The following is a 12,610-nucleotide window of genomic DNA, read 5'->3' as shown; positions in this document are numbered from 1 at the left end:
TACTCATGCTATATGTGACTGCGATAGAATCGCACACGCGTGTCTAGAACCGACAGTGAATTCATGGTAGTACCGGAAGCATTATCATACAGCACGATAATCAATCTGCAAGAGTCGGACCGCCCCCTTCCCAGGCAGAGTAGGTGCCGGGATATCATGCGCCTTCCGAATTACTTCAATCCTCATCCGCGTCATACTCCCCATACACCAGCCTATTCAGCTGGTCCTTGGTACCGCGTCTCGTTTCCTTCAATAATCCGGCATTGTCCAATAACTCCTCTACCTGTTGTACAACTCCGCACGTCTTCTCCCTCAGCCTCTCGAAATGAGCAAAGTACTGCGTTGCCATCAGCATTCCTTCGCGCTTGATTAATTTATGGATGAATTCCGCCGTGTACTCGGGCGGGTAACGGGTATTGGGGTTTGTATGATAGCCCTCTGGTTGTGTCGAGCTAAAGGCGGTTGCTCGTGTATATTGTTGAATGAAGGTATCGGGCACAAAAAAGTCGTATTCTGAATCACGAATCCAGGATGATCTGGCTACAAAATACGAAATGTAAACAAAGGTCAATCAACGAAAGGAAGAGTCAAGCACGGCTTACAAAAAGGTAAAACGACGTATAAGAGGGAAGGGCACAGTTTCGCCCATTCGGCCGCCGTCTTGAAGTCTTCATAATAGGCACGGTCTGTCCCTCCGGGACACTCATCTGCTCTCAATATCAACACTTTCAGGTTCTTGAAAGACGGTAACAGAGAGTGCGTGGCTCTGAAAATTGGCCCCTGAAGAAACAAAATCAGCATCTGAAGTACTATTATCAGATAACGTAGCGAGAATGAACATACAATGAAGTCCTGTCCGCCGCCGAGATTGTCTTGAGAATAATACAGATATCCAAGAAGACCCAGTAGCTCAAGTCTTGGCAGATACTCTGGCGCCTTGTTCATGAAGTTCGAATTCCACGAATTGCTCGCGTAGGACAGCGTCCGGATACCATGAGTTGCTTTTGACTTCTGCAAAGATTGAACAAGGTCGAGAGCCAGAGTATCGACGTCTATGTCTTCGGCATTCCACCATGATAAATTGACATTTTCGACGTGAGATCCCGGGATGAGGTGCAGAACAAGAATAGGAGAGCAACTCAGAGATGTGTATGCCGGAGAGTATGATGATGTTTCGAACGACGTTTGGCCTTCTGATTCATCGTCAGATTCCGTACCAGGCTCATCGGAGAATATCTCTTCTAGTATGCTGAGCTCGTTGGTGACTGAGCCGGCCTCGTGATAGAGGGCGAGGGATTGTAGATCGCGACGATGGGCCTCGACGAAATTGAAGACGGAAATATTGAAAGTAAATTGGAGCTCGAGGTGGCGAAGATGTGGGAACGCGAGTCCATCTGAATCCTGGCTAGCTGTAATGGTACATCCCTTGAACAACACAGTGAAGGCATCTGAGATTGCTTCGTCACGGTCGCGGGGACTAACCAGCGACAGGGTGTGGAGATTGGTGCACGTCTTGAGCGCTAATCGAATGTGATCCAACATCAAAATGCTGTTCGCAGAATATAAGTAGAAGTCTGACAAATTCAAAAGCCTCCAACATCACCTCTTCTCCCCGTTCTTGACATTGTCAGGCAAAGTTCCGTCGCCCCTCATCGAGATGCTCCTCACCGCCATCGACGGGTTAGGGCGACCATCGGCAGGATTGTCCTTCAACAAAGTCCCGCAAAAGCTGCGCATGCCCTTGTCTGTCGAAAGCTTGATTGGATGGCCGTACAGAGAATATGTACATGACGAGTTACAGTATTTGTTAAGCTGGCAAAGAGCCAAACTGGTCTGGAGGTCGGCGCATGTGCTAGAGGCTATGACGCTGAGGATCTCGGCCGGTAGCCTATGGAACATATCGGTTGCAAAGCCAGTGACCAGTCTACTTTTTCTCTGTCGAGGTTATGGATCAATGAGATGATGGATGACTCCAATATAAGTATGGCACTTGGACGATTCATTGTTCGACTCCGGCACGTGTCCAGGAGGGCAGCCACAGGCAACGCCCGAAACTCCGCTGAGAGGGAAATTGAAGCGACTCCGTTCCGGTTTGAACTTGAAGTACAGCACTTACCATCAGTATCTCATTGCCTCCTTACGCTACAATCCGTCGAATTGAGCTCTCCTAATCAGTCCTGCTGATTACTAGAACACTTGAATAAAAACAAGGGGGCAGTAGTGTCCCTATCATCCAAATATTCACGCCGCAGTTGTTTTTACGCAACGTGCGCCAATTGTGAACCGGGATCAGATCAACTGGACACGTCAGGAAGGAAAGAAGTGTCGTACCAGTGTGTCCCTTGTACGGTCAACTATTGCCGGTGTTTGGAAAGTCAGCTCTTGGCACAAGACTCTCCTCTACACCAATCCACCTTATCACTTTCACCCACCCCCACCGTTCAACCAAGTGTTTAATCCTCAGACATGTCACTTTCCGCCATTTGGTTCGGTATTCATACTACAGGTAAGTCAGAAACTTTGATTCCCCCAAACCCACCGACTCAGAGTGGATTTGTATCAGAGGCGACCTTCTATTCGCTTTTTCAATACCCCTGCTATGGTTCAGAATCTCGAAAATGGGGCCCATAGGTGAGCATTCGGGATCATGTTCGTTCATCAACAGATATCAGTCACTCAATGTACTATTGGCTAGGGGTTTCTGTGTCAACACAAATATTGCACTCAGTGATGTTCGTTGCTCGCTACCTGGACATCTTCACTGGGATGTATGTATCCCTCTACACGATTATCATGAAGGTCTTCTACATCCTTGGGTCTTTCGCCACCGTCTTCATCCTCCTTCTTGCCTTCTGGACCACCGCAACCACGCCAAACGAAAAGCGCATCGTGCGGACCATTGTTTACACAGTGCTGACGTGCTTTGTTCTCGGGATGGTATTCCACTACGGGGATAACTCCAATTTCACGGAGATCTGGTGGGCGTTCTCCATCTATCTAGACGCTGTGGCCGACATCCCCCAGCTGGTGGAATACTACAATTCGGAGGAAAGAGACACCACCCTGACGGCATGTCTCATCCTGATATTTACGTCTTGTATTTTCCAAGCTTTGAGCTGGCCTCTCCGGTATGTTGACTCTTTGAAGCTCACTCAGACCCTTCACCAAACATTTGTGGGCTGTTACAGGTACCTCTATTATGGGGCTCTTGACCCCATCGCCGTTACTGCTGGCTCTGTTCGCATCCTGTCCTATCTCGTCTTGGGAATCAGTGTCATGAGGCAACGTGCACGCCTAGAAAGCGGAGCTATTCGTCTTCCCAGAGACAATGAAAGCGATTCCTGAACAAGATCACTTCAATATGTAAGCGTCAATTTATTGGATTGAGGGTATCCATTGCTCACTGGTGCATCTCACTTCGTTGCAGATGTGGACTCAATCCAAATCGTTCCCTCAATCACCCTGGTGGGGGAAGATTCGTTGCTGGGCTGCATTATCTCACAAATGCTATCGCATCCTGTTCGGTTGTCTCAAGTTCTTGCCGTCCTTATTTATCACAATTTTCTGCCTCGCTCGAGTGTTTTTTACGGGTTTCTTGTAACGCGCAGTTTGTCCTCTGCCCTCTACGTCAGGGTGCAGATATTCTGGGTGACCATTATTTAGCTATATCCACTCTGTCATGTTGTACTGTCACGGGTTTCGAAAAGCGAGTGTACATGTCCAAGCGAGTTTCTATATATATTACAATGCTTTATGTAGGGCCACATCTCTGTAGAAACGCGCGTCAGGATCCCTGACCCAGAACTCTGAAGAGAGGATCACTCACTCAACCCGAGATGTCCAAGATGAAAAAGTCAAGAAACCGGACTGAACCCAATCTTCTTCAATCCATCGATCGCCTGTCTCGCCATATTTCCCAGCGCATTTCCATCCTTCTCATCATCCGTCACGCTCTCCGCAGCCTCGTCTCCCTTTTCATCCAAACAAGTATACCCCAAGCCTCTACTCCTGGCTCCCTGCTTAACAGCCTCGTCCGTCCTGATAGCCCTCCCAACGCCGCCCTGCACTTCCCAATACCTTCTCACTTTCTCCCTCAACTCGTCATCCCGCAATATTGCCGCTCTGGCCAGGTTCAACAATGTGAGTCTTCCTAGAGCAGCGTCCGTTGTACGAGCCGTGCGGAGGAGGGAATCATTGAGCGGCGGGGGCGGCGGGGTCGAAGGTGGGCGGAAGGCAACTGCGAGTGGATAAAAGACGAGAGATAGCGGAAAGGGTAGGCGAGAAAGGAAGCGGAGGAGGGGAGAAGGAGGGGTATGGATGGGTTGTTGGGTTGAGCTGGATGGTGGGTAGATAGGCGGCAATGGCTTGTATGTGTTCATGATGAGAGGCATGGTGAGGAACAGGAGTTGGCGGAATGTCCAGCAGAGGTCGTGCCACTAAAATTTGCCAACGAAGAAGAAGTCATCGGTTGGGAATGTGGTTAGAAGTGAAGTTGAAGTAGGGTGGCGCTCGCAGGTCCGAGCTGCGCCACCCGAATCAAAGGCGAAACCTTCGATATCGATGACGCTCTCCCCATCCAGAACGCTTCAACTATTTTTGAATTGCGTCCCGGGCACATGCGCCACAGAAAAAGTATTGAGAGTTAACGGAACACACCATATAAATGACATCCCTCGTATTCCTCAATGCGATTGGGACTGTATAAAGCCAGCCAGCCTCTCCGATTCCGGCGGTCATCAATAATGCAACACCGAGTGTCCTCCGTCCTTGCATAACAGGCCCCGACCCATGGATGGTAAGTAAGCCTATAAAGGCCACTTCGCGGACGTACTCCAGCAATGGTCGTGGGAGACTATAGAGTGCGTAGTCGAAAAGTGTGTGGCAGTGTATGCAGGATTCGACGGCTTGTTGGCCGAATCTGTGAAATAGCACACATATGTATCAGTAATTGAATGTTCTTTACGAATAGTAGGATGCTAAGAATGAGTAGAGGGAGAACCTGATGAAAATGGTGCGCACGTCGAAAGACGATAGTCGCGTAATGAGGTCCTCCAAACCGGGGCTCATCACAAATTCTCCAGAAGCGTCATTATTGATTCTACTCTGCAGGAGATCCCGAAGTCTTGGACCAGGGATGGAGAGTGGCGCATTCAAGAAAGTGAAAATATTGGGCGGTTGAGCGAATATAAGGCGGTACAGGATGAAGAGGGTGTGGATGGTGAGGGCTAGGCCGAGTTCCGGTCGATATGGTGCTATCGACTCTGTGATTCTACGAATTTCTCGAGCATTGGCAGCTGAACTGGGTGTCGATGTGGCGGAAAGTGCTGCCAATATGGTGGGGATGAGAATGGCAAGCAACGTAAAGATAGCTGAGTCCACTGTCGGGCTCAGGAAATACATTTCTAGTCGTTTATAATCAGCCTATACCAGCAAATTATATATTAGAGAGGTGTTATGAGAGGTCCATCCGCACCGCTGGCAGTATGAGATGGTGGCGGCGAGAAGACAAAAGCTGGTGCCACACGCAACGTCATCCAGCAACATTTCCAGGAATTTTGAAATTCGTGTAATATGCCCACGGCGCCACAGTGGCACGCTCTCGACTGACTTAGAATCTTCCCTAACATTGAGATATCTTCCTCCTACCTTGTTCGCTGGAGTACTGGTACAAGGCTTGCTTAGTTATAAGCATAGTTATAGAGAGCCTTCACGATCACCCACAGGATAGTACATTCACTAGATAGATACTCAGCAAATAAACGGCGACCACCAAAAATTCAACAACCTTCCAGAACCCTCCGATAATAGTCTGTCCCCATTATTCTATTTATTCTCTGTCTAGATGCAAGAATAACGATCCAGGCGACACTCCAAACCGAGGACTTCATACTCACCTAGTCTGAAGTTACCGGTCAAGTTGTGAACCTTGACACGAAAGTGGATCAAGGCCCCCAGTACATAGATAGCGAGTCTCTGAAGCCCGAAACTACATGAACGGCTCCCCGACTGACCTCCGAAAAAAATGCTGCAAGATTGCGCCCACCAAATGACAGTGCGCTGCGTGAGTGGGAGAGTACAACGACGGGGTAGATCGGCATACTTCGAGGGATGTCGAGGAGAACCAGAACACTCCAAAGAGTCGAGGCCAAGGAATCGACGGGGTATCTGAATGAGTTGACCGCACCAAAATGTAAGCGACTCTATAGTTAGTGTACCAGATTAGATAGGGCTGATGGGTAGGCGACGAAAGCCCGGAGAAGTTCGAGTTCGTGGAATGCGGATAACCGCACTTCGTCAAGGAACGAACGAAAAACTGAGATGAACCCTCGTCTAGACCCAAAGCATAGTTCGTGAAAATCTCACCGTGAGTGACTTAGGCTTGAGATAGAGGAGGTGAGAATAAGCCAAGTATCAACTTCGTCCCCTCTTTTCCGAGATGAAGTCCTCAAGTCGGTCAATTCGGAACCATTTAAAGCTATCGGAAGAAGGAAGTACTTGGAAACACCGAAGACACAGCGCGTCCCGAATAGTAACTTCCGTCGGGACCTGAGCGGCATTCTATGCAACTGCATCCTAATCGACCGAACATCCGTTCCGTACTTGACAATCTCGATTATGGAGCTCCGTGCAGGTTAGTGAACGAGTTTAGACAACGAGAGCCGCTGCGAACGTCTCTTGCGATCCGTTGAATTTGACCTATGGACCGCCGGGAGACCGTTCTCCTTGTTCGTGGTAAGTCAAGGAAAGAGAGCCCGCTACTAGGTCCGGGGTTCCAGAACACTGCAAATGGTTCGGAAACCTCAGGAGTCGCTAGCTTTGAATGACACCAACCTCGTGCGGTGCAATGTGGCGTTACATGTACCCTGCATTGTTGATTCATTCTTCCATGGTATGAATTCCAAACAAGTTGAGACCATTGCCTTGTTCTGTCCGATCAGAGTTGTAAGCCTTCTCTTCCACCAAGACGATCATTATCGAGGGCAACAAAGATACCTTCAACTTTTAGTAGAAAATGGAAACCACCAGCTCAATCAGTGATCCCAATCTCGTCCTTACTCGGACTTTGCTAGTCATCGTCGCCGTAGATACAGTTGGTACTCACGATCCGTTTGGGCTTTGTGAAGAGCTTGAGGAGACCGGTGAGCCGTAACACAACACTGTCAGTCAAAGGGGTGTCAGCTGTTCTTGGTGAGGTGCAGCAGAGTGCAGCATGGCTCGACGAAGTCGGGAAAATACGTACGTTGCAGAATAGTACGATCAGGGCGTCTGCGCCATTTTTCAACTAGCAGAACATGTGACAACCTTTGACCACGAGAAAACGCAAATATGTCGTGGACCTCCTATGCAGGCTTATTAAAATAGAACATCTTTCGCCGCCGGCTCATTGTCAGTGGACAGAAGGACCACAGAACGATTGGACCTCGATTCTGGGACTGCAGGCGCCGGGACGTCCTGCAAGCCCTCTAACGCCACAGTTAGACGCATGAAGCCGGAATAGAATAAAAAGGACAGTTAAGTTCACGAAGAGAACATGAACAAAAGAGACTAACCTGTGCGATATGTCGTAATAACCCCAAGAGCTTGAGCTTGAGGATAGCAAGTAGAGCTCCAGGAGAAGCGGAGACGGAAGGGTTATCGAGTCAACGGTACCAATCGGAAGTTACACCACCGGAGCTTGAGAAGAAATAGAACTAAGGGATATGTCGATGAACGTTCAACGTCTCCTAGACCTACATAACCAGAGAATAGTTCACTTGAGCACATCTCAGACGCACCCCGAAAGCAGAAAGGAAGTCGACTGGAGGCTCCACAACTATGCTGTATTTCGGCATGTAAAGAGTGGGGAGGTGGAGGGAAGAGATGCAATGGAAGAGTGGTGCGGGCGAAATAAGTTATGAGTGATGGGTGTTCCTACAAAGCTTTTTCATCGGCCGTCTGAGTATGTATCATAGCACAAAAAAACACTGAGAAGAATGTCCATTTACAGAACACCCACCACCAGAAGACTGCTCACACTAATCTTCTGGTGTCCGCCTCCTCAACGGTAGAGGCAGACTAAATGACCTTCTCCTTTGACCTTGTCTTCTGCCCCGTGCATTGGCCGAGAGTCCGACCTTTTGAATCTTGGCCAGTCTAGAGGTTTGAGAAGAGCAATATAAGGGTACGAAGGCGGAAAGGAGCAGACGAGAACGTACTTTCGTAATCCACCCCAAGCGACAAGCATCGCCACAGTGAACGACATCGCAGACATAGCCGCGAATGCGTACGGTGTTTCTTCCATATAACTCGTCAACTAATTCAAGACAGCAGACAGAGTTAGTTGTGAGAGCTCGAGGAAGCAAAGAAGGAACGCACGTTCATTCCGAAGATACCAGCTATTAGAGCACCGACGCTGTCAGCCAGTGGTGAGGTCAGTATAAATAATGTAAGGTGCATAGTCGAAGAAGAAGCGAACCCAATCCCCATGGTCCCGATCGAGACCTAAGCCGAATACCCAGTCAAGCGGTGAATGCGAGATCCTTCAATGTATACCGACGCACCTTCAGGTCGAGTGCAAGTAATGAATTTCGGTTGGAATCCAGGATCAACTCCACGATCTCCTGAGTGGATTGTACATTGGTCTGTACCAAAGATCAGCAAAATCAACCGCAGGCCAACCACAGATGGCACTCACCTGAGCATTCTCCGCCTCATTAACGATTTCCTCCGTTTGTTTAGAGAATGTCTCCAACAATATCTCGAGTTCATCATGGTCGTTAAGTTCTCGTGGGCTTCCCTTCCGTCGGTCTGTTAGGTACATAGCACACAGATCCTCATCTATGATAGTTCGACAGGTTAGGTAGGAACATTGCGGCGACCTACGAGGAAGTCGTACCTTGCTCGAGGACTTCCTCGAACGCCTCCTGAACCTACGATAATAGTGTATTCAGTGGTTGCAGAGTTGATGACGATGAGGACCGATGACCAACCAACTTCGCACGGTTCTGAAAACTCGCTAGTCGGCGTGAGTAATGTAGCAGCCGCTTAAATTTGTCGTGGTCGATGTCATCTTCGAGTTCCGCCAAGAGTCCCCCGACAAGGTTTCGAATAAAAACCATTTCGGCCTCTAAGGCGCTGACAACTGAAAGGAATATGGATTCAAGGGCTCTAACGGGAGTGGTAAATTAGCTAGGTGGTTTGAAAGCGCGCCATATGAAGTACCCACAAGAACTCATAAGGTAAGCCCGTGCTTCGGGTCTTGAGATTATGCTAGAGGGACCAGGAGTGAGATTAGCTGAGAGTTGACGATTGACAAGGGAAGACACACCTCTAGATGGTATAGAAACACTGAATGGAGCTTCGAATCTGTCGACCCATAGGTATCGAAGAGAACCACCGTGTCCGCCTTCACAAGGGCACGAATATGAAGAATATTGACCTACCAAGACAAATTAGTCGGGTGGTGGCGAAGTGGGACGGTCTAGGATTCATAGAGACGTACTAGAATGGCTTCTTGCCGCACCAGAATCGTCGGGACCAAATTGGGGATCCTGGAATCAATTTTGCGGAGGTCACGAGGCTGGATGACAGGAGAGAACCGAGACCGTCAGTCACTCGCATGTGTGGCAAGATTGGAGGTGGATAGCTTCTTACGTGTAAACGATGCTCTGAGCACAGTTCGGACCGCTTGAACTGTCCTGAAATTGTCTTGACGTTCCCTGGCGCCACGTAAAGATAATCGACGTCAGCCAGTATGTCAGACGTCCAGACGAACATAGGTAGAGGTCTCAAGACGAACAACGGCCGGCAGAAGATTCTGGAGTTTGACGGAGATGAAAAGGCTGGGATCGTAGACCGCGCGTAAGCACAGGGGGACATGAACGCCCGCGGGTGGGTGGACCATCATATGACAAGAGCGCCACACAGATTGTTCGGGAAAGGGCCAATCTCTCCCTCGCCATGGCATTCAACGATAGCGCGATCATATCAATTCCGATATATAATGTGCACGCTCACCATGGGCATCAAGAACAGTACCTAAATGAAGTCATCTTTAGACGTGTACGAGGGAAGTATTATGGGAGAGAGCACGCACATCGTAGCATAAGATCCGTCTGCTGACGACCCTTCATAGCTTTCTCCAATATGGCAGCCTTAGCGACCTCCTCCTGGCCGTCCGATGTCCCTGACCAAGGATCTAGAGGCCGAGCGAACCTCGATCCCCAAGACATAGACCTTGCACCGCTGCGTACGCCGTGAGGGTCGGAAAACGGTCCAGGAGCACGTTTACGAATGGTTCGGGTTGTGTATTGCGCGACAAACGTGCTGGAATGTCTCTTCACGTCATGAAAGCAGAAGCGTAAAGAATTGGAACGCCATGGGAAGAAACTGTGGGGTGGTAGGCCAGAAAGAGACTTCACATTGTGGGTACAAAGCTTCTGTAGTTCTCTATACATGCGCGGCTCGGATGAATTTTAGATGTCAACTACGGAGGTTGATATTGTTCTAGTACTCAGTCGTATAGAAACTGTAGGGTGACTAGCAAAGACAAGCAAGCAGCAAGAGAGGTATCACGTCGGAGACCGGACGGAGAAGATGACGGGCGCTAAAGTTGGGGACGCGTAAAGAGCAAATTGTGACGTTTCCCACGTGATGTTGTTCTATCAAAACCGAAGAAATGGCGCCCCACCTTCGTCTTCTTCCGGCACTTGTCCGTCACGTTTCCGAACCTGCACAAGAAAACCGAGCCTGCACCAAGAAGATCGCACTTAGAAGGCATTACTTTCTGAGCTCTGGGTACAAAGGCAGGCCAGTGGTCTTTCTATAATGGCAGCTTGATCCAATTGGCTGCAAATTACCAGACTCATTTAAATTGGCCTGTAAAGCAAGTGGACAACGGCGATGAAGTCAGAGTTTCTGCGAATTTGTCGGTCAAACGAGGCATGCATACAAGGTACGACAGTATTATGTGCTTCCCTCGAGGCCACCGGCCACTAAAGTGTCCATTATGAATCCTCAAGGTCTCCGAAGAACCCCGTGCGCTCGCTTGTGAAATTGGCGTTCGCACATCAGCGCATGTGACGCCTTTCCCGGACCCCTTTGTTGTAAATATACGAATTCGGTCCTGCTGTACAACGTGTACAAGGTCCTCCACTGACCGGGTACTCCCGCTTCTGCGGTCCTGCAGAAGTGACCCCAACTGGGACCTCTTTCCGCCCTGGGAGGCTTTTGGTCACAGAACCGAATCATATCCCACCAATCGTCCTCTACCTGGCCTTCTTGATAGAGTTCTTCCTCTCGTCCGTTCAGTCATATCATGTCTCTGGCCTCTTGCACTCTCTCTCCCTATGCTCTTCACTATGCTTGACGTTCGTCGTGTTCTCGATGCGGCCGGTGTACTCTCCTCGGCACTTCGCGCGAATGGTGTACCCCATGCATTCTACGGGAACGTCTTCACCGCTCTCCTCTCCAATAGTCCGCAGGCCGAGGTACGTTTGACCATTTGCTTCCGGCAATGTCTCCGCTCATTCCACAACGTACTTCTAGGAGATATTCTGCATTGTCGAGTTCGGTCCAACGACCCACCCATTCCGTCGTGTGAGGCAAGCGATACAGGGCACTCAGCACCTCTCCACGACTGCTTCACCTTGGAGTAATCGGTACGTGAGGGGTCGAATTTCATCTCGGCCACGACTAAGCGTCGTCAACCCCGTTCAGGCTGCATGTGATATGTCACCGCTACATCCCCCCAATAGAAGTGAGTTCACTCTCTGGATCCGGCTGGGCCGTTTACATTTGACACTGTATATGTTGGGTGTCGACGGTGAGATTGAAATTCTGGCGGCAGGGGAGCATGGGCCTCGTCGACTCGACGCGCTCACGATCATGCCCCTCAGCGGAGTCCCTTTTCTCTCGATATCAGAGTATGTGCGGGCGAAGCTAAAATCATGGTCAATGTGAGTCCATTCGTCGAGTGCTCTTCCTCGTGTACCGTCTCTAAGTTTACTAAGACATAAATTCTCCCGCAGCCGTGGGTCAGACCTTGACGCACGCGACATAGTATTTCTCATGCGCCAGTACTGGAACAGCATCGATATCAACCGCATTCCGGAAACCGATATGAACTATTTCGTTGACTCGTTTTCCGCAGCCGCTCCAGCGTGGGCTGCGATAAAAAGCAAGTATGGTATGTAACCGTGACCGGGCGTACATCGCCGCATGCCCTGCCATGCACGGACATCCACCGTTGCTTGTGGACATTATGGAAGTAGTTGTTAGTTATTCGTTGCTGTAACCGGCGTGGACACAAAAAGGCTTGTACGACGTGTCACGCGGACTGTATTACTAGGCAGGGAGGCCGGAGGATTGGACTCGGGGCAGGAGGTTGTCAACTGTTGACCAAGCGGATTTATTCTTTAGCAATGTCACCATATTTGGTCGGCCTGTTCAAGCTATTACATTCGGCCTCGAGGAATCAACGGTTTCTCTATGGCGCTCCACAGGTACGAATATATGTGCTAGCTCCATGCCCCGTCGTCGTTCCTTGCACACAACGATCGTCCGATATCCTGCTCTCTCTAGACTTCTGACTGGACATCTTGACGAAGTCGTACACGTTTGGGGCCTTGCT

The 12,610-nt window shown here is 49.6% G+C and overlaps 5 protein-coding genes across 5 annotated transcripts; 2 read left to right on the top strand and 3 right to left on the bottom strand.

Moving 5' to 3' along the window:
* Window positions 1-175: 175 nt before the first annotated feature.
* On the bottom strand, window positions 176-1,899 carry STEHIDRAFT_114610 (uncharacterized protein; the record flags this gene model as incomplete). Its single annotated transcript, XM_007308831.1, has 4 exons — window positions 176-540; window positions 603-780; window positions 844-1,549; window positions 1,604-1,899. The coding sequence occupies 4 exons, from the start codon at window positions 1,897-1,899 to the stop codon at window positions 176-178; spliced, it is 1,545 nt and encodes a 514-aa protein (XP_007308893.1).
* Window positions 1,900-2,676: 777 nt separating this feature from the next.
* Window positions 2,677-3,345, top strand: STEHIDRAFT_65713 (uncharacterized protein; the record flags this gene model as incomplete). Its single annotated transcript, XM_007308688.1, has 2 exons — window positions 2,677-3,128; window positions 3,189-3,345. Coding segments are annotated over 2 exons (609 nt in total), but the record flags the coding sequence as incomplete, so codon positions are not given.
* A 509-nt stretch (window positions 3,346-3,854) lies between these two features.
* Window positions 3,855-5,400, bottom strand: STEHIDRAFT_65354 (uncharacterized protein; the record flags this gene model as incomplete). The annotated part of the gene is made up of 3 exons (XM_007308663.1): window positions 3,855-4,335; window positions 4,655-4,918; window positions 5,000-5,400. The coding sequence occupies 3 exons, from the start codon at window positions 5,398-5,400 to the stop codon at window positions 3,855-3,857; spliced, it is 1,146 nt and encodes a 381-aa protein (XP_007308725.1).
* A 2,426-nt stretch (window positions 5,401-7,826) lies between these two features.
* STEHIDRAFT_85247 (Mg2+ transporter protein cora-like protein) lies at window positions 7,827-10,338 on the bottom strand. Its single transcript, XM_007308830.1, has 14 exons — window positions 10,076-10,338; window positions 9,997-10,017; window positions 9,634-9,698; window positions 9,482-9,559; window positions 9,308-9,418; window positions 9,206-9,249; window positions 8,970-9,147; window positions 8,876-8,909; window positions 8,675-8,817; window positions 8,541-8,621; window positions 8,456-8,481; window positions 8,356-8,392; window positions 8,196-8,293; window positions 7,827-8,133 (listed from the first exon to the last, which is right to left on the bottom strand). Exons 1-14 carry the CDS (start codon window positions 10,209-10,211, stop codon window positions 8,016-8,018), a joined length of 1,170 nt encoding a protein of 389 aa, XP_007308892.1. The 5' UTR covers window positions 10,212-10,338; the 3' UTR covers window positions 7,827-8,015.
* A 955-nt stretch (window positions 10,339-11,293) lies between these two features.
* On the top strand, window positions 11,294-12,475 carry STEHIDRAFT_124784 (uncharacterized protein). The gene is made up of 5 exons (XM_007308829.1): window positions 11,294-11,468; window positions 11,527-11,639; window positions 11,698-11,737; window positions 11,809-11,936; window positions 12,009-12,475. The coding sequence occupies exons 1-5, from the start codon at window positions 11,340-11,342 to the stop codon at window positions 12,172-12,174; spliced, it is 576 nt and encodes a 191-aa protein (XP_007308891.1). The 5' UTR covers window positions 11,294-11,339; the 3' UTR covers window positions 12,175-12,475.
* The last annotated feature ends 135 nt before the right edge of the window (window positions 12,476-12,610 follow it).

The sequence above is a fragment of the Stereum hirsutum genome (genome assembly GCF_000264905.1).
Source record: "Stereum hirsutum FP-91666 SS1 unplaced genomic scaffold STEHIscaffold_16, whole genome shotgun sequence".
NCBI lineage: Eukaryota > Fungi > Basidiomycota > Agaricomycetes > Russulales > Stereaceae > Stereum > Stereum hirsutum.
Note: the sequence above shows the minus strand (reverse complement) of the source record. Positions and strands in the feature narration are given on the sequence as shown.